General features: G+C 46.5%; 1 protein-coding gene across 1 annotated transcript; it reads right to left on the bottom strand.

The window, feature by feature from the left end:
• Nucleotides 1–8,264: 8,264 nt before the first annotated feature.
• On the bottom strand, nucleotides 8,265–22,248 carry LOC112890378 (protein bfr2-like). The gene is made up of 2 exons (XM_025957280.1): nucleotides 21,672–22,248; nucleotides 8,265–8,611 (listed from the first exon to the last, which is right to left on the bottom strand). Exons 1-2 carry the CDS (start codon nucleotides 22,246–22,248, stop codon nucleotides 8,265–8,267), a joined length of 924 nt encoding a protein of 307 aa, XP_025813065.1.
• Between the last annotated feature and the right edge of the window lie 251 nt (nucleotides 22,249–22,499).

The following is a 22,499-nucleotide window of genomic DNA, read 5'->3' as shown; positions in this document are numbered from 1 at the left end:
AAAAGGGAGGGGGAGCACGAGGAGGTCTTGGGCTACCTGTGGGTGGTCTTGGGAAGGCTCGGGGTGGCCGGAATCGGGCTGCCCACGGAGGGCCGGACCGGCGGCCGGAGGTGCACGGCGGCGGGGTGGTCCCGGTGTGTGGAGGAGGGGAAGAACTGGCTGGGGAGGTGCGGTAGGGCACGGGAAAGCTAGTGGCGCTACTGGTTTGGGAAGGGGGAGAGCGGAGGGGAAGGCTCCACGATGGCCCGAGGTCCCGGCGGCGGTAATGGAGGAGGCGGCGGTTTCCGTGCGCGCGCGAAGAGACCTGGGCATCCTTTTATAGGCAGAGCAGGGGAGAAGGATAGGCACGACGAGCAGGACTTAATTACGGGTGCTACGGGGGAGAGGAACCACAGAAAACCCGGCGGCGACAGAGGTGCCGGCGGGCGGCAGTGACTCCGGCGTGCGGCTCTGCACAGGTGCCGTGGCGCGCGGGCTGGGCGCCAACAGGGGAAAGCTAGAGCGGTGAGAGGATGGGGCGGCAACGCGTGGCAAGGGGGGCACGGGAGGTGGCCGGCGGCGGCCGGAATTCAAAGTACTGCGCCGGCGGCAGAGAGCTCAGAAGCAGAACAGTGGAGCAGAGGCGCCAGGAGGAAGAAAGGGGGAGGAATGCAGCTGAGGACTAATTTGCAAAATCAGAGAAAAGCAGGGACCTTACTGAAAAGAGCTTGCAACTTTTAAACCAGTGCTCAAATGAAGATGGTACAAAAAGCAAAAGTGCATGGTTTTTCAAACTCTACAACTTCTCTTTAAGGTTCATCTGCATTTGAGCAATAGTTTTGGAAATAAAATAGACTTAGTAATAATTTCACTTTTTATGTAAATCCTATGGTTAAAAATACTTTTACATATATACCCAAGGGTAATTTCACATATTTTGCAAAGTTAACCACAGTTTCCCCCTTTTGCAAAATAACCCTCTTACTTTTAAACTTCTCTCCCTATGTCCACCCATTTTGCATAAAAGGACCTTTAGTTAGTATTAATTACATAAACATCACTTCTTCCATAATATTGCATACATAAATACACATTTGCCATACTTTAAACATACAAGCATACCAAAACTCTAATGTGTGACCAAGCTAATTACCTGAGTGTCACAGGCACAGCGCGGCGCACGGCCACACGTTGCGCGTGCGCGTCGCGGAGGGAGGCCGGGGCAGGGCTCGTGCGCGGCGTGGGCAGGACCGGCGCGTGGCCGAGCGGCGCTCGGGCGCGCGGCAAGGGGGAAGGAAGGAGAGAGAGAAGGGAGGAGGGGGGAGAAGAAAGAAAAGAAAGGAAAAGGAAAAAGGAAAAAGGGGAGAAAAGAAAAGGGAGGGAAAAGGAAAAGGAGAGGAAAAAGAAAATAGGAGGAAAATAGAAAAGAGGAGGAGAAGGAAAGAGAGGGGAGGGAAAATAGAGAAAAAGAAATGGAGAGAGAAAAAGAGAAAGCGAGGGAAAAAAAAGAGAGAGGACTCGTGCCGGCGCTATTCGCGACGGTCACTACGGCCGGTCGGCCACGCGAGGGCAACGGGCAGGCGACGCACTTGGTGCGAGGAAAAGAGGATGGGACAGCGGTCATGTTCGGTGTCGGTCGTCAGGATGGCGGGAAAAACGGAGAGGGTTAGGGCTAGGGTTTGAACGGGCTTTGACGACGAACAGTTTTTGAACGAAACACTCTAGCGCGTGATTTATTTTTGGTTACTCTTCGGGGTGTTACACCGGAGCGAGCAGTGGCGCGCAGGGCGGATCTAGGCACGTGAGCGCGGGCGGCGCTGAAGCGCAAGCGTAGGTGCACGGGCAGTGTAAGCAAGACATGACGCGGCCAAGAACGCACGCGGTTCGGACGTGTGCGGGAGCGATGCGGCAAGGCCGAGGCGAGTGCGGGTCCGGCAACAGGAGGAAGAAGAGTAACCATGCAGGGTGACGACGTGCAGAGCGATGATGTGCGGGGCGGCGACTGGATGCGACGAGCTCGGAGGAGCCACGCACGGCGAGCTCCCTTCATCCTTGCGGAGGCGGAGGGGCGGTTATGGCGCGGCGAGCCGGAGGAAAGGCGGCGAAGCGAAGACGAAGGTCCGAACGGATTTGGACTAGCGCGTCTGTGGATGCGAGCGAGAGTGTTCTACCGATGGCCGACTCGGCTCGTTTCCGCAGGCGTGTGCGCGTGCAAGGCAACCAGCCACGCGCGAGCAAGTTGAGGGCCAGTGGTATGAAAGCAGAATGGGAGCGGCGGCCCTGCGGGTGGTTGCGCAAGCATGCCGGCAGTGCACGCACCGGAGCAGTCAGGTCGAGGAGGGTTTCTTCTTGTGCGAGCAGAGGTGTTCGGTCGGCCATGCTTTAGCATCGCATGTGCGTGGGTAGGGGAAGCTCAACCCATCAGCAGAAGGACCCTGAGGTTCGCGGAGGAAATGGCATGGCGAACCAATCTGGCTCCATCGTCTTGTCCCAGGGGTCCACGACATCCAGCAGTTCCTACCCCTCTTTGATCGCTCAACCGACCACCATCACCACGGAACCTCGCCAGCATCGAGCTCTTCTCATCGCAATCCTGTTCATCACGGGAATTCACTTTCCGCCCGTTCTCCTCCGCAACCAAGGCTACCCCAAGGTTTGCAATGACCCACTGAATCTTTCTAGCGCCGGCGACTCTCTTCGCCGGAACGCCATCGTTATCTTTTTATCCTTTATTTTCCCCGACCAGGGACTTAATTTCTTCGATTTAGAAGGTTCTAGGGTGTTCTCTATAAAATTTCCAGAACCTTCTTTATTTCAAATCAGTGAACTTCTACATTTCATAGAATTTCGTACGAAGTTCATAAAAATACAAAACCAGTTTTGTTTGAATCCTTAGGTCAAAATCTACAAGTTGTATGTTGTGATTTTGAGTTGAAAGTCTTTGAAGTGTGGTCTAGGTTAAGTATTAGGGAATGAGTGCTTTATTGTACCTTATGTTATATGCATGTGTTATAGTTGAAAAGTAATCATAGGATGTATGTCTCAAGTGGAGATGTGTGATATTTAGTTAATCCCATCACACGAGTGCTCACATCCCTGCCATCAAGACTTTGTCCTTGTTTTGATTGCCATTTTCTTAAGGTCCTTTTCGTATAAGGATCCTTGTTAGTTCGTGTCTATCTGCTGCTTAGTCAATACATCTCTGCAGCTATGCTTCAGCAACGGCTATCAGCTCAGCCTTAAGCATCCGTTTCTTTTGAGTCTAGGATGTTTCTGTGTAAGAGCTGTCAGCCGATGCATTTCTTTTGATATGCTTCTACCATCAGCTGATTAGCTGATACGGTTAATATCTTTCTAATATCGGCTACTGCCGATACAATTCTTTTTGTTCTGTCCTACATCGGCTGCACATAGTCGATGTATCAAAGGTATGCACACATGATCTTAGGGTTCTTGCTATCGGCCGATCCAAGCCAATTCTAGTTGTTTTCCATATCAGTCAAGTATGGCCGATCAATCTTTAGTTTTTCCATCCTTATCCACACACTTCTATCAGCTGATTTATCGGCTGAGGAATCAGCTATATATCTATCGGTCACATACCCTCAACCACACTCCAATCGGCTGTACGTCACTCAATTATTGTGCTGACGTAATCAAGTCGATACAACCACACCTAGTTACCTAGGATAACACCTAAGCACATCTCAGTTAAGACACAGCTGCTTTAGGAATCACCCTCTGCTAACGTAATCGATGCTTTCATCGATTAATTAGGAATTCGATGCACCTATCAATCGGCTACACAGGCCAAAGTACACAACCCTAGATCAGTAAGATAGCACAGTAAACATGCCTCTGTTAGGCACGACCTAAGCACATCAATCGGCTAAACCTGATGCACCCTCATCGAATAAGGCAAGCCGATACACCAACCATCAGTTAGGCAAAAACATGCTGATAATCCAATCGGCAAGATCCTTCCTTGTTCTATCCTTGAAACACTGTACCCTTAATATTCCTACCTCTATCAGCCGTTTTAACCTTAGGTGAAACCCAAATCGGCTAATCTTTTCTACTCATATACAGAGATTGCTCCTGCTGATTTCTCTTTCAAACAGAAATCAGCAGATTTCCTAAAACTGTATAGAGAGCTCCCTTCTTTACCAAATCTATCAACTAAACCTCTGTTGTATCCAATCGACTCTGTTGTAGTCTTCAACATATAGCCCTTCTTAATTAGTTGTCCCCCTAAAGCTCTATCTAAGTTTAATTCAGATCTTTCTGGTTGTTGTGTGAGTAGTATGTTAGATGAGCTAGATTGTAACTTTATTGTGAAGTAAGATAGTTTTATATATACACTTTGAATGTAATGTTGCATTACATGTAGATACAGCTACTTCCACAAACGGTACCTATGAGATCTCTCAGAAGTCTGCGGAGGATATTCTTGAAGACCAAGTGAACGTCACCAAGGGATTAACTGAAGCCCCGAACCAAAGTTCGGAAGATATTGACATTTCTTACTTCAGCCCCACCAGTAAAGGCAAGCCCCGGACATAACCCACTATTTTATTTACACTGCAATCTATATCGATTTATGTAATTCTATGCATTAAGTTCTTAGGAATTGCTTGGAACCCTAGTTGCATAGATCCAGGAACCGATGTATTGAACATTAGAAATTGAGTCCGACTACCTGCTATGCTAATAGGACCGGTAGAAGTCGGGTGATTTCCTATCACTCGCGCGATATAGGAGTTGCAATGTTTACAATCCTGTAATCACTATAAGGATGACGGACGGGGTTATGTGCAGTATTATGGAAAGGAATGATACCCCGTCTGTGTTGATAAATTGGTTAAGGTCGCGGTGTGTGCCGATCGGGGTTAAGTGTTTGAAAGTACTAACCACATGCCGTGAGTTTTGGGTAAGCGGCAAGCCTAGTAACCAATCGGACCGAGGAGTGGACATACCTCCCACCACTCGTATTTGCTTCTTCTGCTTACTTGATTCGACATGTAGGAATACGTGTTGCAAGGGCAACCAGGAGTACGGACATGTAGTCACGCTACAGGCGTACGTCCTGCACTTTGGAAGTGCGTATGGTCCTGCAGTCGCTTGTGGTGGATCTGATCCACGAGTCCGAATGAAAGGCAAACGGTTGCTTCGGAACAACCCTTTGGTGTTCCAAGCGTGTGAGTTAGGTTTACCTTGCAAGGTTAAATTCGATTCAGAATCGTCCGCTTCTCACGAAGATTGAGACTGCTTGATCCCTTTATCACACAGAGTAACAAGAGCAACTATATGATGAGTAATGCTGATGGTTGATGTAAAGAGCTCTACCTTGCTTGAGTAGCTATAGGTGCTTATCTAGAATGGATAATCAACTAGAACCTGAAAGCTAAAAGTTGAAATTAAGGATCTACTCTTTGTTGCTTTTCAGCTGAAACTAAATCCTGAACCATTATAAGCCTTCATAAGTCTAGTTACATGGCTAAGTATACCATGAGACAGTTAAGCCTTGCTGAGTATTAGTATACTCAGTCTTGCTAGTTACATGTTTTCAGGTAAAGTCTTTGAAGACCCTACTCTTCCCTGTCTTGGCCCTGTGCTCTTCCAGATGGTTGGTCCACGGAATGGGATCCGTCCCCGGCCAACATTGGTGATACCAAGTGATGTCGTGCCCGGGCTTAGCATGACATCGGTCTTGACGACGTATTGCAAATCATCGCGTATGTTTTCCGCTGTCAAGAACCATAACTTTAACAGTTTGTAATATTTTCTCTAAGTTTGGAACTTCGTACTACTTTTCGAGACTCTTGTAATGTAATCCCCTGTGATGTAAAATATGATGGTGACTGTATCTCTGGACTCACCTTCGTGTGAAGTAACCTTATTTGATCCTGTGTATCGGTGGTTTATCGGGACGTTACCCGACAGGCCAAGGGATTATACCGTTTGAAGCACGTTGGAGCCCTCAGGAATGGACTCGCGTACTTGAGCCGGTATAATTCAGGTTGGTTCTGCCACACAAGCCTGCTGAAGAAATTCGTCGATGGCAGCGATGGCCTCGAGACGGACATGATCAACTTCAGCAATCACTGCTTTGTCTTCCTCGTCCACTCCTGGCATCACCTGCTTACTCAGAGCATTCAGCTCGGCCAGATCCACTTTCAGTTGAACGGTCAGGGCTTCTGCTTCCCGTTTGGAGATTGCAATAAGGTCCCTTTCTTCTTGGATGCACTGCTCGGTGGCTCAAACTCTAGCTTTGAGGTCTTCCAAGTCCTTTTCCAGAAGAAGAAGCCATTGAGTGGGAGCAGACGTGTCAGCCTTAGCGTCCAGAACAGCTTTCTTCTCATTAACTGACCGGCACCTCTCGGCAATATTGGCCTTCAAAGGGGCTTGAGAGCGACGGGTCTCAATCCTATAACGAGCTTGTGCTACTCTTGCCCGAAAGGAATGGAGGTGCCTGGTCGGCAAGAGCTTGATTTGAAGAGCCACGGGAAGCTGAGAGTCGATCTCCTCGAGAATTTGCCTTACCGCACTGGAATCCTAGACCAGGGTGTCGATCGAAGTTGACAGAAGGTCCTTCACATAGAGAAGCTGACTGGCGACTCTGGTCGAATCCTGTTGGGGGTCATCAGTTTCTAATATGGCCGATCCAATGGATGCAGGATCAAATGCAAGTAATTCTGAGAGGTTCAGGCCCTGAAGGGAAACATGTGAGTAGAGCAGCACAGAAAAGAACAAAATGATCTGGGGGTAAGACATACCTGTCCTGGGAGAGAAGTAGCGACAGCCGATGAAGAAGCAATCAGCTCCTGAAGGCGCATCCCTTCTGGAGGAGGAACGTCGACAGCGGGAAGAGCGAAGGTCGGCTCTCCAGGATTCACCCTTTCAGAAGGAGGAGCGGCAGCCGACGAAGCAGCGGTCGGCTCTTGCAGACGTGCCCCTTTCGAAGGAAGGTTGGCAGTTGTCAAGGCAACAGCTGGCCTCTCTGAAGAGGAGCTAACGACCAACGCGGCCACAACCGGCTCCTGCAGACCTTGAGGGGTGACCGGAGCATCAATCAGCGCCATAGGGCCTTCCAGAGCTGATTGGACAGGATCCTGAAGGGTAACTAGAGCACTGACAGGCGCTTCCACATCTTCTGGAACTTCTGAAGCTGTGTCCTTTTGGCATGCGGGTTCCTCTCCACTAGAGACATCCACAACGACAGGCTGCAAGAAAGGGGAATGTAATCAAGAAGAATGAACATGAGCGGAAAGGTAATTACAAAAGGGGTAATCCAAACCTGGCTAGCAACCGGAACTTCTTGACTGGTGGAAGATGGCTCAACTGCCTTCCGGATTTTCCTGACGAGCACCTTCCTCATTTTAGCATAGGCCCGGGGCGGGGGCGGGGGGGGGGGGTGTGAACAATGTCAGAAGATCATCTCCGCTTGGGGGTCAGCTTTGCGGTGCTGGTCTGGATCTGCATGATACTTTTTGAAGGGGGAGGTGCGTTTTTGCCGAAAAGAACCACAGGGGCAATTGGAGAGAACTGAAAATTAGATCCATCATCGTTCTTGGGCTCCGGACCATCCTCCTGCTGCAAAATAGTGAATGGAATCAAAACAAGATTTAGTGAAGTCAAAAGAAAGAACGATGGGTGGACGGTAATATCTCTTCTTCAGGGATTTCATACTCAGCATGAATCTGCTGCAGCATCGGCCCCAAGGCTCTCTGGAAAATATGAGTCTTCCACATCAACCACCAGTCCTCGAAGCCGATAGCTGAAGAAATGAAGGCAAGGTCAATAGGAATTGGGATGAAAAGATCTGAAAATAGACTGTAGCATCTTTGGGTGGTAACGGCATCAGGAAGGTCCACCCTGTTTGATGTCAAATGATGAAGGAGAAAGTGTGGAGGCACTTGCCCACGACTAAATTGCCGGGCTGTTACAACCGGCTGGTAAAACTTTTATCCCGGTTTGATGATCCGGTTAGACCAAATATTTGTGGCTAGGGTTTATGAGCAAAAGGGTTTTAAAAGAAACCTGGATTCGAGGAATCGTCAGAGATATATTTTGGAGAAGGATCTGGACTCAAGCGGAAAATGAAGTGAACTTAAGAATTGGTTCGAATCCGGATCGGCATGTTTGGAGGAAGGGGACCAATGCGTTGTCATCAGTCCTGGACAGACCGTTGCGATTAAAAAGAAGATATTATTTACAATAAGGGAGTAAGTACAAGAGGGGAGCCGATTGCTCCTAGAGCCGATCTATCGGCTTGGTGCTATAGTTCACCACCAATAAACACCGGAGGTCTTGCGGCGCTTGGCTGGCGAAACTTCGCTAGCGTCACTGCTATCGCTGCTGCTCTTCTCATCGCTATCATCGTCTCCACTGCTGCTGTTGGTGAAGCTGTCGTCGTCTTCGGTTTCTTCATCATCCTTGTCGTCATCTTCTGATGATTCGTCAAGGAGGAAGTTTCCTGTTGCCGAATCCTCCTCGGTTGAAGAAGAATCAGCTCTTTCTTCCGAAGAGGAGAGTTCTTCTCCCCAAGATGCATCATCTTCGTCATCTTCTTCAAGCTCGTCACCAAGGAGTGGCACGAGATCCTCACCGTCGGTCAAGGACTCGTCATCCTCTGACCAAGATTGGAAATCCCATTCCTCTGCATCCCAATGCAGGGGGGCAAGGATCTGGTAGGCGGCTATCGGATCATATTCTGGAGTAGGCTCCCGGGAGGATCTGGATTCAAAGGAAATGGCGGAGGAGGCAGAGGAAGAGGAAGAAGCCATTGCAAGAGGAAGAAAGATTGGGTTAGATGTGGTTGCCAATGACTGAAGAAAGAAGACAATTAAGAAAATTGCCAGGGGTAGGTTTATAAAGGCAAAGTGGAAGATGAATCGGCACTGTAACGGTTTCAAAGGAGCTTGATGCATAGCAGTCATATCCCCTGGAAGTTGAAGAGGCATGCCTGTATGAATCTCAGAAGTCGAAAAGACAAGGCGATTAAAGAGGAAATGGTTTCGGAATTATTATTGCCAAAACCATGGGGGCATGTGTTATCGCCATAATTTAGGCAGGACGGAAAGTGGGCCGTGGAGCAAGATGGGTTTGAAGGATAGTTATAATGGGCTTGAGAATCGGACCTTATACAGGTGTTTTGGGCCCATGACGGCCGTGAATCTAGATAGGTATGCATGATTAAACAGTTTAGATAGAGATAGTTAAGATTTGTGTCGGGTGTGATGACAGCATCTTGCTCTATTCTTGTTTAGTAGATCCAATCTGTTATGGTTAGTCTTTGATTATCGGAGATTTAGTTTAATATCTGCGTAATTAGGCCCTGCAAACGAGTTGAAAGTTCCAACAATATGATTGGTATCTTGTAATAGCCTAAAAAGGGATTGTTCCGGGAATCGGCTTCTTTTTGGTTGGTTGTTAGGCCTCTGTTTAGGTTGTTTTTTCGTTACCCTTTTGTATTTGTTAGGCTCAATCACGTGTAGGATGTTCCGATTGCGTAATGAAAGCTTCGACCGTCGTAGATTGGATTAGCTTAATGTTTATGGAGTAAGATTTATTTTATTATCGGATATATTTGCTTTACTTATAGATCTGATCCGGTATTGAATACAATCGGCTCTTTACAGTCGATATCGGGAAACATCCAATGAGCCGATCACGGCTTAGACTAATGTTTACACGTGTCTGTGCATGCAGGAAACTAACATATAACACCTTCCTGATCAGGTACAAGGTCAGGTGGCACGCCTAGCGACCCCGAAGCCAGGACGTGTGCAGGATCTCGGGCCGTTGACCGAGGGACCGAGGCCCACCAGCAGTCCCGGGAGCCTCCTGGCTCCTCGTGTTGCCCGTCGCTGCTCGCCGGTGGGTTTCGACTGACAACAAGTTGATCCCAGGTCGTTGGTGGAAGCCACGTAAGACCCATCGGGCCTTGTACCGGTCCAATGATCCGATGGACTTGAGCTTGACGCAGAATATCCACTTGCCAGTGATGACGCGAGCTCCGGGCGGGCGTGGCACAAGAGTCCAGGTCTTGTTGGATTGGAGAGCGCTGAACTCTTGTTGCATGGCGTAGCACCAGTTTGGGTCCTTCAGTGCGGCACGTACCGACATCGGAATGGGCGCTATCTCAGCTGAGAACGCGTACTTAGGATTGGGCTTGCTGATGCTGTGGCAGAACCAACCTGAATTATACTGGCTCAAGTACGCTAGTCCTCCCTGGAGGGCTAACTCGTACTTCAAACAGTATAATACTATTGGTCTGTCGGGTAACGTCCCGATAAACCACCGAACTCAGGATCCAACAAGGTACCTCACACGAAGGTGAGTCCAGAGATACAATGCCAAATTAATTTACACCACAGGCAGTTATATTACAAAAATATACAAAATAACACTTGTCCTTACTGAGGAGAGTTTATTACAACACAAGTTCGGGTTTCTGGTCAAAGCAGCGGATTTTGAAAAGTAGAGTCGATATACACGGCGTTATTACAGATATTATGCTAGCCCTGGCATAATATCACTCGGCGGGGTCTGCGTTGGCCGGGGACGGATCCCATTCCACGGACCAACCATCAGGCAAAGGGTAAGGCCATGGTGTAATGAACGCTGGCTCATCAGAAGGGTTACCTGAAGTAAATCAACAAAGCAAGGCTGAGTATACTAATACTCAGCAAGACTTACCCGGAATTGGGTATATCTTAGCCCATAACTAGACTCATGCTGGCTTTTAGCTTTGGGTAGGGTTTTTAGCTGAAAAGCAACAAAGAGTAGATCCTTATTTTCAATTTTTAGTTTTCAGGTTCTAGTTGAATTAACCATTCTAAGTAAGCACCTATAACTATCCAAACATGGTAGAATCTTTACTCATCATCATCTTTAATAATCACATGATTGCTCTTGTTACTCTATGTGATAAAGGGGATAAGCAGTCTCATACATCGTGAGAGGCGGACGATTCTGAATCGAGATTCAACCCTTGCAAGGTAAACCTAACACACACGCTTGGAACACCACAGGGTTGTTCCGAAGCAACCGTTTGCCTTTCATTCCGACTCGTGGATCAGGGCCACCACAAGCGACTGCAGGTCATACGCACTACAAAAGTGCAGGACGTACGTCTGTAGCGCGACTACAAAATCCGTACTCCTGGTTGCCCAGCAACACATATGCCTACACGTCGAACTAAGTAACCAAAAGAAGCAAATACATGTGGTGGGTGGTATGTCCACTCCTCGGGCCAATCGGTTACTAGGCTTACCGCTTACCATATTTCACGGCATGTGGCTAGTACTTTCAAATGCTTAGCCACCACTACCACACACTGCGACCTTATCAATTCATCAACTCAGACGGGGTATCATCAACCATGATACCTCATAAAACTCCCGTCCGGCATCCTTATAGTGATAGCAGGAATGTAAACATTACAATTCCTATATCGCGCGGGTGACAGGAAATCACTCGACTTCTACCGGTCCTATGAGCAGAGCAGCTAGTCGAACTCTAGTTCTAGTGTTCAATACATTGGTTCCTAGAACAATGCAACTAAGGTTTCCAAACAACTCCTAAGAACCTAATGCATAAAGTATATAGAAATAATATAGGTTGCAGTGTAATAAAGTAGAGGTCATGTCCGGGGCTTGCCTTCGCTGGTGGGGTTGGGGTTAGTCAAAATATTTTCTTCCGAACCTTGGTTCGGGGCTTCAGAGAAATCCGTAACAAGAGTCCCGGGGTCTTCCAAACAAACTTCTTCTTGTTCTGGGATCAACTGATAATCCCCGTCAGCGAGAGTGGTCGAGTCTACATGAGATGCAAATTACAAGTTATGGAATGCCTTTACTTTTAGTTTACTTCCCGATAAAGTTGCAATCCAATATAAATAATATTTTATTTTGATATATTTCCCAATTACTGGTACTGGGCAGTCATTTATTGAGTACTAATAAATTTACTTAGATTCATTAAACAATAACTTTAGCTAGGTTAAGTGTTCACTTAGTAGCATGGAGCAGCAAGTGGTGGGGTTCCCATTAACAATTATATTAAAAGCTCTACATATTATCCTCTCAAGTTATATGATTTTTAAGTTACCGTCACCTTCAAAATTAAATATATAATATCTAATTTAATTAACATCTAATTCATAGTTGAAAATTTGATAATATGTTGCACTAAAACAAAACAGAACATTAATATATTTTTCATGATTTTTGAATATATGAAAGTGTGTGTATTATGTAAACTACACATTATTTCTAGCAAAATCTATACAACAAGAAAATATTACTGGAGTACAAGATTAATTATTTTTCTTCATTTCTACATGTTAAAAGAAAATTATTGGCACTGGTTTTACTAATTTATCATTTTTCTATGAATTACTATGTAATTCTTAAGTCTACAAGCAATCAACTTTGATATTTAAATTAAGTCATTAATTATTCAAAAACTGAAGTCGACCCTTAAAACAAAGTTACAGATCTTTGTCTAAAGATTCCAACAAAATTTAGTTTACCATTTTATGATTTTTCCTTAAAGAGATATGGTATTTCTAAGTTAACAGCAAAAATTACATAAGGAGGTCCTTGGCTACTATTCCACTGAGTCTAGGGCTTTGCAAGAAACCCCCTGGGTTTCTTTTCCTTCTAACCCGAGGTCCCTGGGCTGGGAACCGAGCAGAGCAGAGTAGTGACGGCCGCGTTCCGGCGACGGTGGTCGCCGGCGGCGAGGTCCAAGGGCAGGAATCGGGTCAGGGGCTTACTGCGGTCGTGTTGAGCTACGTGTCGTGGACGAGGACGGCCGGAACAGTGAAGTTCGACTTGAGCCCGAGGTGACGGCGGAGGGGTCAACGGCGACGAGGGTGCTCCGGCGATGAACGTCGGCCAACAACCTGCGCACGAGAACCAGTGAGTCGTGGGGAACGTGCACGTGTCATCAATTGGATGAATTCATGCTGGATCGAGGGAGTTCGACGGAGACCGAGGCGGCGGCGGCGAGGATGAACGCCGGCGAGCGTCGGGGAGGCGCTGTGGTGCACCCGAGGGTCAAGGGATGGGTCGGACAGCTTCAGGGGGATGATGTGGTTCTGTTAAGGGTGATGTGGTGGCTCGGGAGTACCTGCAATGAGCTGCCCACGGTGAGGCCGAGGGCGGCGGCGGATGGCGATCGTCGGCGACGAGGTTTCAACAGAAATTGGAGGACCACGAGTGGTCGGGGAGCACCAGTGGACTACGGGTAAACTTGTGCAAGTGCTGGCTGGGGCGGAGGTGGTCCGGTGTGGGCTGTCCACGGGCGGGTGGTGCACGGCCGGAGAAGAAGAGGACGACGGCGACGGAATGCAGCTCGGTCACTGGGAATTGGGTGCTGGGGTTAGCAAAACAGCAAATGAGTGTGGGTGTGGTGCTGCTGCGCGCGAGAGAGAGGGACTTAAGGCACTGCAGCGAGCTGTCCACGACGGCGAGGAGGTGGCGGCCGGAGATGGCTCGGGCACGTCGTGGCGCGCGTGGGAGAAGCCACCAGGGGAGAGGAAAGAAGTCGAGACCGGGAGGGGAGGACGCGTGGATGAGTTCTGCAGCTGGAGGTGGCGCTCGGGGCGCGGGATCGACGGCGAGCGGCGGTGGCAGGAGCGGCGCAGAGAGGGAAGCGGCGCTTGCCAGAGGAAGACGAAGCAGGGGGTGTCAGGAGGACTAATTCGTAAATCCCAAAGAGTTCAGGGACCCCACTGTAATCTAAAATTTTCCTACTGCTACAAAGGTCGAATAGAAAAGTGCTCAACATGAAAGTTGTAGAGAATTTTAAATCCTACAAGATTGCTTTAGGGTTCAAGTTCCAAATTTCAAAGAATAAAGTTTTATTTTAAACTTTAGAGCACCATTCAATTTATACACTTTGTCTTGTAATTCAAACAATTTGCTTTAATGCTTAGGGTCTTTTTGCAAGTTTTCCTGCAGTCATCATTACTAGTTCTTTTTACACTTTAGTCCTTAGGTAAAATTGAGTTTTACTTTTATCTTTTACCATTTCACATGTAAATCCTTATATGTTTGTAATAATTACTTAAAGGTCCTTAATTTCATATTAAGCCTATTTCCCTTAGTGTTTATTTATCTTTTGCTCTTTTCTTTTCTATAACCATCTGAAATTTGACACTTAGGATCATTTCCACATACTTGCACATGAAAATTTATAAAACTTGAAATTTACAAATGTACCCTTATTGCTTTGTACACTCGTAAACACTATATCCTGCTTACATATTCTACACCTAAACTTAGTATCTATTTGATTAACTACCTGGATATCACAGATGCCGTCCCTAGCTCGAGTGGTCATGTGATGGCGCATTGGTTCGGAGGGCTTGGGGGGTTGTCGTGCTATGGCGCTGCTGAGGATGATGGAGGTGGCGAAGTCGACGAGGTGGCGTTCGTAGCGGGCACTGGTGCTGGTGGCACTTGTGCTAGCGGACCTTGGTGCTGTCATTGTTCCCGGGCAGCTTGAAGCCGCAGGATGATCGTGTCGTCGATTGGTGTCGGTTGCGGTGCGGCAGTTGGCTGTTGGTGAGGTGAGTCGTGGAATGGGAAGTGATGCTCATCAAAGATCATGTGACGTGAGGTGATAACGCGCCGTGAAGCGATGTCGTAGCAGCGGTAGCCACGATGATCGTTTGGGTAGCCGATGAAGACGCACGCCACCGATCGTGGACTGAATTTGTGCGTAGTAGTCGCCGTGATGTTGGGGTAGCAGAGACACCCGAAGACACGCAGCTGGTCGTAGTTGGGCGGGGCGCCAAGAAGAAGCTCGTGAGGCGTGGTGATGCCGGTGGTCCAGCAAGGACGCCTATTTAGCAAGTAAGTTGCTGTTTGAAGCGCTTCTACCCAAAATGTTAGTGGAGCACCGCTGTGGATGAGCATGGTGCGTACACAATCATTTAGCGTGCGTAGAACACGCTCCGCCTTACCATTTTGCTGCGACGTGTAAGGACAAGAGAGCCGTAGAACAGCACCACGGTTAGACAGAAAATGACATAGAGCATAAGTATCATATTCTTTGCCATTGTCTGTTTGATGATCTAGAATGGGAATGCCAAATTGAGTTTGGACTTAAGAGAAGAAGTCCCTGATGATTGGAAAAATGTCTGATTTTTGCTAAATAGGGAAAGTCCAAACATAGTGTGTATAAGCGTCAAACAACACAACATAATATTTATATCCTGAATTGTTGTAAACTGGTGACGTCGAAACATCAGAGTGCACTAGTTGAAAAGGGAAATAAGAAGGGGTTTCTGATAATTAAAAGGGCTGACGCACATATTTTCCAAGCTTGCAAGCGTGACAGAGGTGCGGAGCAGATTTATTACATTGAAAGGGAATGGAATCTAAAACCTGTAACAATGCTGGAGAGCCCGGGTGACCCAGCCGTTGGTGCCACAGTTCAACCAATGCTGGTGTTGATGCAGAGAAGGCCTGATGTTTTGGCAGCCGAAGGGGGTAGAGGTCGCCCGTGCTCTCACATCAGAGCTTCACCGTTTGTGTTGGTAGATTCTTGATTGAAAAACCGACAGGGTCAAACTCAATGGAAACATTGTTATCACGGGTCAGTTGTCGAATGGAGATTAGATTCTTAATGAGTGGGGGAGAAACAAGAACGTTACGGAGATGCAAAGGAGATGAAGCTGTAGGAACGAAGGTACTAGCTGTATATGTGACAGGCAGCTTGGCACCGTTTCCAACTATGATGTAGATCGGAGAGGGAAGGGAGTGGAGAGAGCTTAGGGTTAGGCGTCAAGGACATGTGCGTGGAGGCTCCGTGTCGAGGTACCACTCGTTGGAGCTTGGTGGAGCAGAGATGTTGACGCTGGCAGTCTGCAACGCCGTGTAGAGGGCGCTTGTCACACCCTAAAATATTCAATTTAGGATGTGAATATCTTTTACAATGTGTTCATCTATCAATAGAATTTTCTAAGAATTTTAAAGATTTTTCTGGCAATTATTCTATTTATCCTAGAGCTAGATCCATTATTATTATTATTATTTATTTGGAAAGATCTAAAATTGTTTTTCATGAAGTACAAATATTCTATTGGGATTCCTCGTGTCCTAAAATTTGGGATTCTTCCGGATATATTTTTTGTGGTTTAAAATATTTATCTAGATTTTTCTAGATTTATTTTAAGCTTAAAAATATGTTCTGAAAAATATGTCTATTTTGATTCTCATCGTAGTCGGACCGAGCCGTATGTTATTGTACATCCTTTTAATCTTGTTTTCTTTGAATCCTTAAGATGCCCCATCGAACTCCCGATTCTTTAATCTTCTTTCCCGATCAAATCTCGCTCGAAACGAAATCGTGCCTCGACTTCGGCATTTTTTCCGGGGATACTTCGTTATCGTCAACATTAGCTCTGGCAGCTACCGTTGCGCAAGAGTCAGGCCATGTCGACTCGGTGTTCCCAAAGCATGAACGTCAAGAATTCGGTGGCCATATCTGGACCGGTCATGTGCGTCTCGCTCTTCGCGTGCCTGTGCTGCACCTACCGGCCAAGCCTGCTATCTCGTCGTTACAGTTTTAGATGTCATCTTGACACCGGATGACTCTTGTTGCTATCCTCAGCATGCACTAGCCCGACCGTCCACGTTCAATAAAATGTGCAGCCGCTCGACCTTTCTCTATCTCTGTCTCTCTATCTCGTTCTATCCGCGATCGATCCTCAGTCCCAACCGGCCTGTCGATTTGCGCCGGTGCGGTTCAGCCTCATCGTCTTTCTTCTTTCCACGGCCCAGTTTAGCGTTCCAGGCCAGCACCAAACGAACCTACTCGGCCAGCCCAGGTTCAGCTCTCGGCCCATGGCCGAAATAGTTTCGGCCCATAACCGAACCCCTTGGCCTCGCATCGCTCCCCTGCTCGCTAAATCCTTGACCCCGCACCCCCCACCAGCCAGGCTCCATCGAGTATAGGTGCTGCACGATAGTCCCCTTTTCCTGGCGTATCTATCACGCCAAGCTAGGTTGTTTCGCTCTATAAAAATCCGCGAGACGAGCTATAAAAATCTGCGAGTCGAGCCCCCGTTCCAATCTGCTTCTTCTGCACGCCGCCTTCCCCCGGTGCCCTAGCCCCTGCACCCATATAAAACCCACCTCAGACCCTCTACATTCCTCCCTGCATGTCGTCACCTCGGGCCCCTCCCGTTCTTCTCCTCGAGGCGCCTGAGCCCCTGCTCCTTCCCACCTGCGCCACGCCCTTTCCCATGCCGCGCGGCCCCTGCAGTGCCACCGCCCTTGGCCCCTGCTGCCTGTGTCGCGAGCGCCCCAGAAGCCGTTCCCCCTGCACCTCTGTGCGTCTGCAACCTCCTGCTGCCATCGCCTGTAACCAAGCGACGCCAGACCAGCAGCCCTGCAGCCGCCCGTGCGTCCCCTCCCCTCCAGCGCCGCCCCTGCTCCTCCTCCTCTCCTGCTTGCGCACCACCAGGAGCTGCGCTCGCCCCTATGTCCCCCAGAACCAGCGCCACCAGAATAGAGGAACCAGCCGCCCAGAACAGATGAACAGACCCGCCCTTGCATCTTCCTCCGCGAAATTCGATCTCTACAATGCATCTCCGCCGCGGGTAAGGTATGGAATCGAACCCCCTCCCTCTCCTCTTTCTTTTCCACCAATTCCCGCGCTCTCCCGTGGCCAAAATCGCCGGAATTTGGGCCAACAGTGGCCGCCGGCGCCATTGGAGCTGTGCTATGAAGCTTTTATAAATTAGTCCCTGGAAGATTCTGTAATTATCGCGTAAACTTCTGTGTCTTGCGAAATTTGTAGAAAACCCCCTAGATCTATTACATCTTCTCAATTCAGCCCCACCATAGAATTCTCCAGATCTAACCTTGAACTTTTTTGTATTTTCAAGCACTATTTTCCGAGTCTAGTAATTCTTTGCTGCTAACCCCTGAAAGCTATAGTTAATTACGTATAGGTCCCTGCAACGTTGTTTCATGTGTAGTTTCCGCGTTTTAGATTCGTTTCAATCCGTTCTTTTTGCGTTAGTCTTCTAAAACCCTAAGCTATCGTTTAGTAGTGTTGTTGTACCATAATTCCTATTTTTAAAATTAGATATCAATTTAAGTTGAATAATATCCTCTGATCTAGTTTTTCAAAATAAAATCCAATTAGAACTTTACTCCTATTTTCATAATTAATATTAATTCGATTAATATCAACTTAAATATGTTTGTAATTTAATTTGTTTAGTTCAACTCGAATCATAAAGTTATGCGTTTAGATGTTCTCACAAGTTTTCTTTTCTAATTAATTGTTTAATTAGTGTGATTTGTACAAAGACAAATATATATATAATTTTGACTAAGTTGTACCTCATCTTTATAAATGCAAATATAATATGAGTTAATTATAATTAGGGATATTTTATTTTGAATATTTTTTATATTAATTTTCTAAATTAAAATAAATGAAAGTCTATAGTTCTTTTATTTCTTTTATAATATAAATCTTCCGATAGCTGTATCTTTTCAACCCTAGCTCCGTTTCCCGCATTTCTTTTTTTCTCGTGACCGTAGTAACGAGCCCTATTCTTTAGTATGCTCTTTTAAAGCTTATTTTTGTTTGTTGTATCTGTTCTTAGTCGTTCTTGTTTGTTTGCTTGCTTGTATGCTTGGGCCCGATGCTTGTGTGACATTAGAAGGAGCGTGATCGAAGAGTGTGGAAGATTTAGAGTTTCAAGAACAAGGGTTGAAGACTCTAAGCAGGTATTCTCTAAAAGAAAGGCAAGTGTTTCCTTGATTATTCTTTTGTCCTAATAATCATAATCAATACAACTTTTTCTTTATGCATGCATGTGTCTTAATTTTGATGGATCCCAACTAAGTATATGCCTAGTCTTTATGATCATTCCTTGTCAACCTGGGTTTTATTTTTATTGTTGGGTAGCTATTGCTTAGTTGGTATAACTGGTTCTGGTTTCGGAATAATATATAACCATGATGACAACAATGATGATGTTATACCTGTTTTATCCATGTTCATGCTCTTGGTGATGTTAATCACAAGATTATATGTTTAATTGGAACATAGAGAACCACCTAGGAAAATAGTGCAACAACAATACTATATGGCTCTGGTCTTGGCTAATTAATTAGAAACTCTAGCTTGTGATGATCTTACCAAAAGGGCAAGAGGGGAGTGCGTTGATGGGGTATAGCCCAGTCCTCTTAGAGGCTTTGATTATGGTCCTTGGCTAAGGTACCACATCACTAGGGAGGGTTATGACCACTGCGTCCTGAAATCTTAGTGGATTGTCATAAGTTAGGGAATCTTTGTAAAGGTCTCGTAGTGAATCCCTTGCCACTCACCTCGGAAGTGTTTAAGAGGCTAGCTACGTCGGGCAAATCGGGAGACACGAATTGTGGGTAAAGTTTACAACCTCTACAGAGTGAAAACTGATATATCAGCCGTGCTCATGGTTAAGAGCGGCTTGAACCCTTACATGATTAATTGAACTTGAAGATGAATTAAATCGTGGACCATGGTTATGGTTATGGTTATCGTGAACCATGGTTATGGTTATGGTTATCGTGGACCATGTTTATGGTTATGGTTATCGTGGACCATGTTTATGGTTGTGGTTATGCTTATGCTATATCTCTTCTATTTCTTTTAAAGTGGATTTTGGTATGAACTTATATCTTAGTAATCAGGTGCTAATAAAACTTGACCAACTAAAATTGCTTATCGCAGTAAGCCAGTCAGCCTTTCCTTGATTTTGGCCTTCATGTCATATAATTCCCAACACTTGCTGAGTACCAACCATAAGTGTACTCACGCTTGTTATAATTGCTGCTCAGAGGAGAAAGTGATGTGAAGTCTTTTGAAGATGATGCTGAGTTCTAGGCTTGCGCAACCCCCGGTCGATTGCCTGTGAAGTTTGGTGCCTTCGTTTCCAGGATAAGCTATATTACTCTAATAATTTTTATAGTCTTTTAATTCTTATTTCGTGGTACTATTGCTGATTATTCACTGATGAAGTCACTATATGTATGGAACTTGATCCTGGCATACATATAGTTATGCATTCGGTTTGTCCTTTAAAAACCAGATGTGACAGAGGTGGTATCAGAGCTGTGTCGACCGTAGGACGCCAGCCTAGATAGCAATGGTCATTTTCTAAGATCTATTTTGACATAAAAGTCATATATTATCATATCCTTGACCCTCTCGATGTTTATTCCTAGTCTTTCTTCATTTATCTCATCCTTGATGCTGCTTTTATCTAACTTTGTATCCTTTTCTTTTATTCCCTCATTTCCATTGCTTTTACATCTCACAATTTCCTTGTCTACTTGTACCCTCAACAGCATTGGTTACCTTGTGTCTGTTTGTTCCAATTACCTCCTCCTCGATTTCAAGTTTAGCCACTTTGGAAATCCCCTTGTCTTCTATTCCAAGTGGATTTATTTTTCTCCTCTCCTTTTGGTTACAAACGCTAGATTGTCCGACCTTGTACCCCGAAGAATGGAAGTAATCTTCTACTACAAGAAGTCAAGCTAGAGCAACTGAAGACTACACTGGACTCATAGGCGTTACACTCAAGAAGTCAATGTTCTGCCAGACAAGCTGAGAGTGATGCCTACATCAAGAAGGCGGAAGCTTTAGGATATGACCCATACTTAAGAGGTTTCCCTTTTCCCTTTTCAGTTGTAAAACACTAGTTTCGGTTGTTTGATAGTTTGTTTTGGTGTGCTTGTAATGCTTGTTGTTTTACTCTTGACTGCTTAGACTCCTTGTCTTTGCTCGTTGATGTGTTGTCGGACTTGTGCCTGCAATGACATCATTTATCCCTTAGTTTTCTCTACCACGATATCCTCACATTCCAAAACATAAGCCAGCAGAAAAGACCCAAACCCAAATTCCATCTTTTGTCTCAAAACCCATCTTATTATATCACTTTACTCCTTGTCAGAAGCTCTTTGCCTTATCTCTCCTTTCTATCTCTAGACTTTACGAATCTCTCGTCAACACCGTCTTCCTGCTCCTTAGCGAAAGTTAGCATAGAAGACCCAAATCCGTTTCTCTCTTTTTCTTGACAACCATCTTGTTACCTTGTCGCCTCCTTTCAACCACAAGATTTTGTAAATCTTTCGTCAACCTCATCTGCTTGGAAGCATGTGAAGAAAACCCAATCATCTTTCCTCCTTTTCTTGTTACCCATCTTGTCATCTCGCCTTACTCCAAAAAAAAAACTCTGTGTTCTATCTCCCCTTCCAAATCACCAGCCCGTGCCAATCTCTCATCAACACCTTCTGCTCAACTAATTAAAAGCAAGTGAAGATCCCAATCTAAACTCTCTCATTTTCCCGATACCCACCTTATTATCTTGTCTCCTTCTTGATGAAATCTTTTGCCCTAACTCTCATCTTTGTCACCAGCCCTTGCGAATCTCGGGACGAGATTCTATTTAAGGGTGGTAGTTCTGTCACACACTAAAATATTCAATTTTAGGATGTGAATATCTTTTACAATGTGTTCATCTATCAATAGGATTTTCTAAGAATTTTAAAGATTTTTCTGGTAATTATTCTATTTATCCTAGAGCTAGATCCATTATTATTATTATTATTATTTATTTGGAAAGCTCTAAAATTCTTTTTCATGAAGTCCAAATATTCTATTGGGTTGACCGCGCTGCTGGAAGCCGTCGCCGGTAGTCGGTGTAGAGCCGCCGCCGGTGGTGCCCGCACCGCGGCCACGCTTCTTGTTCTTGCCCTTGGAGCGCGGGGAGGAGGCATCAGAGGTGGTGGTGGAGCCGCCATGTCTGGCGTAGAGGGCGTGGCTGGATTCAACCTTGTTGTCATGGTTCAGCCGGATCTCCTCCAAGAGCAGGTACGATCTCGCGCTCATGAATGTACGAGGCAGGAATTTGGAGGTGATCACCGGCTTGACGTGGCGGTACTTGGGGTGAAGCCCGCGCAGGAGGTTGAGGACTTGGCTTGGCTCGGACACTGGTTGGCCGACTTCGCGGAGCTTGTCGGCGAGTTGCTTCAGGCGGCTGGTGTACTGGGCGACGTTCATATCACCTTGGTTGATGCTGCGGAATTCAGCTTCAATGTAGATAGCGCGTTGCAGCTCGTTGTCGCGGAACAGACCCTCGATGTCGTTCCAGATGGTGAAGGCCAAGGCACGTGGCTTGTGGATGATGTCGAAGATATTCTTGGTGACGGTGGTTTGGATCCAGTTGATGATGCAGTGGTCAATCATACGCCACTCGGCGTTGTGCTACGCCATTGGCGGTGGAGCGGTGACGTGCGCTTCGAGCCTGAACTTGCCGAGGACGGAGTCGAAGAAGCATCTCCATTGACTATAATTGGCTTTGTCCATGTCGAGAAGGACTGGAACATGGACGCGGATGTTCACCGTCTGCACCACGGCCGTCGTCGCGGACTGAGCAGCAGGGAAGGAGGCAAAGTTGGAGGAGCCGGAGGAGTTCGACGAGTGTGCCGGAGATGAAC

Source organism: Panicum hallii, chromosome 4 (assembly GCF_002211085.1).
Source record: "Panicum hallii strain FIL2 chromosome 4, PHallii_v3.1, whole genome shotgun sequence".
NCBI lineage: Eukaryota > Viridiplantae > Streptophyta > Magnoliopsida > Poales > Poaceae > Panicum > Panicum hallii.
Note: the sequence above shows the minus strand (reverse complement) of the source record. Positions and strands in the feature narration are given on the sequence as shown.

Coding starts and splice junctions, on each gene's coding strand:
- LOC112890378 (XM_025957280.1), bottom strand. CDS start 22,248: ATGATTGACCACTGCATCATCAACTGGATCCAAACCACCGTCACCAAG. Junction 8,612..21,671: donor CGACGGCTTCCAGCAGCGCG/GTCAACCCAATA, acceptor AATCTTGGTCAG/AGGATGACGAGTCCTTGACC.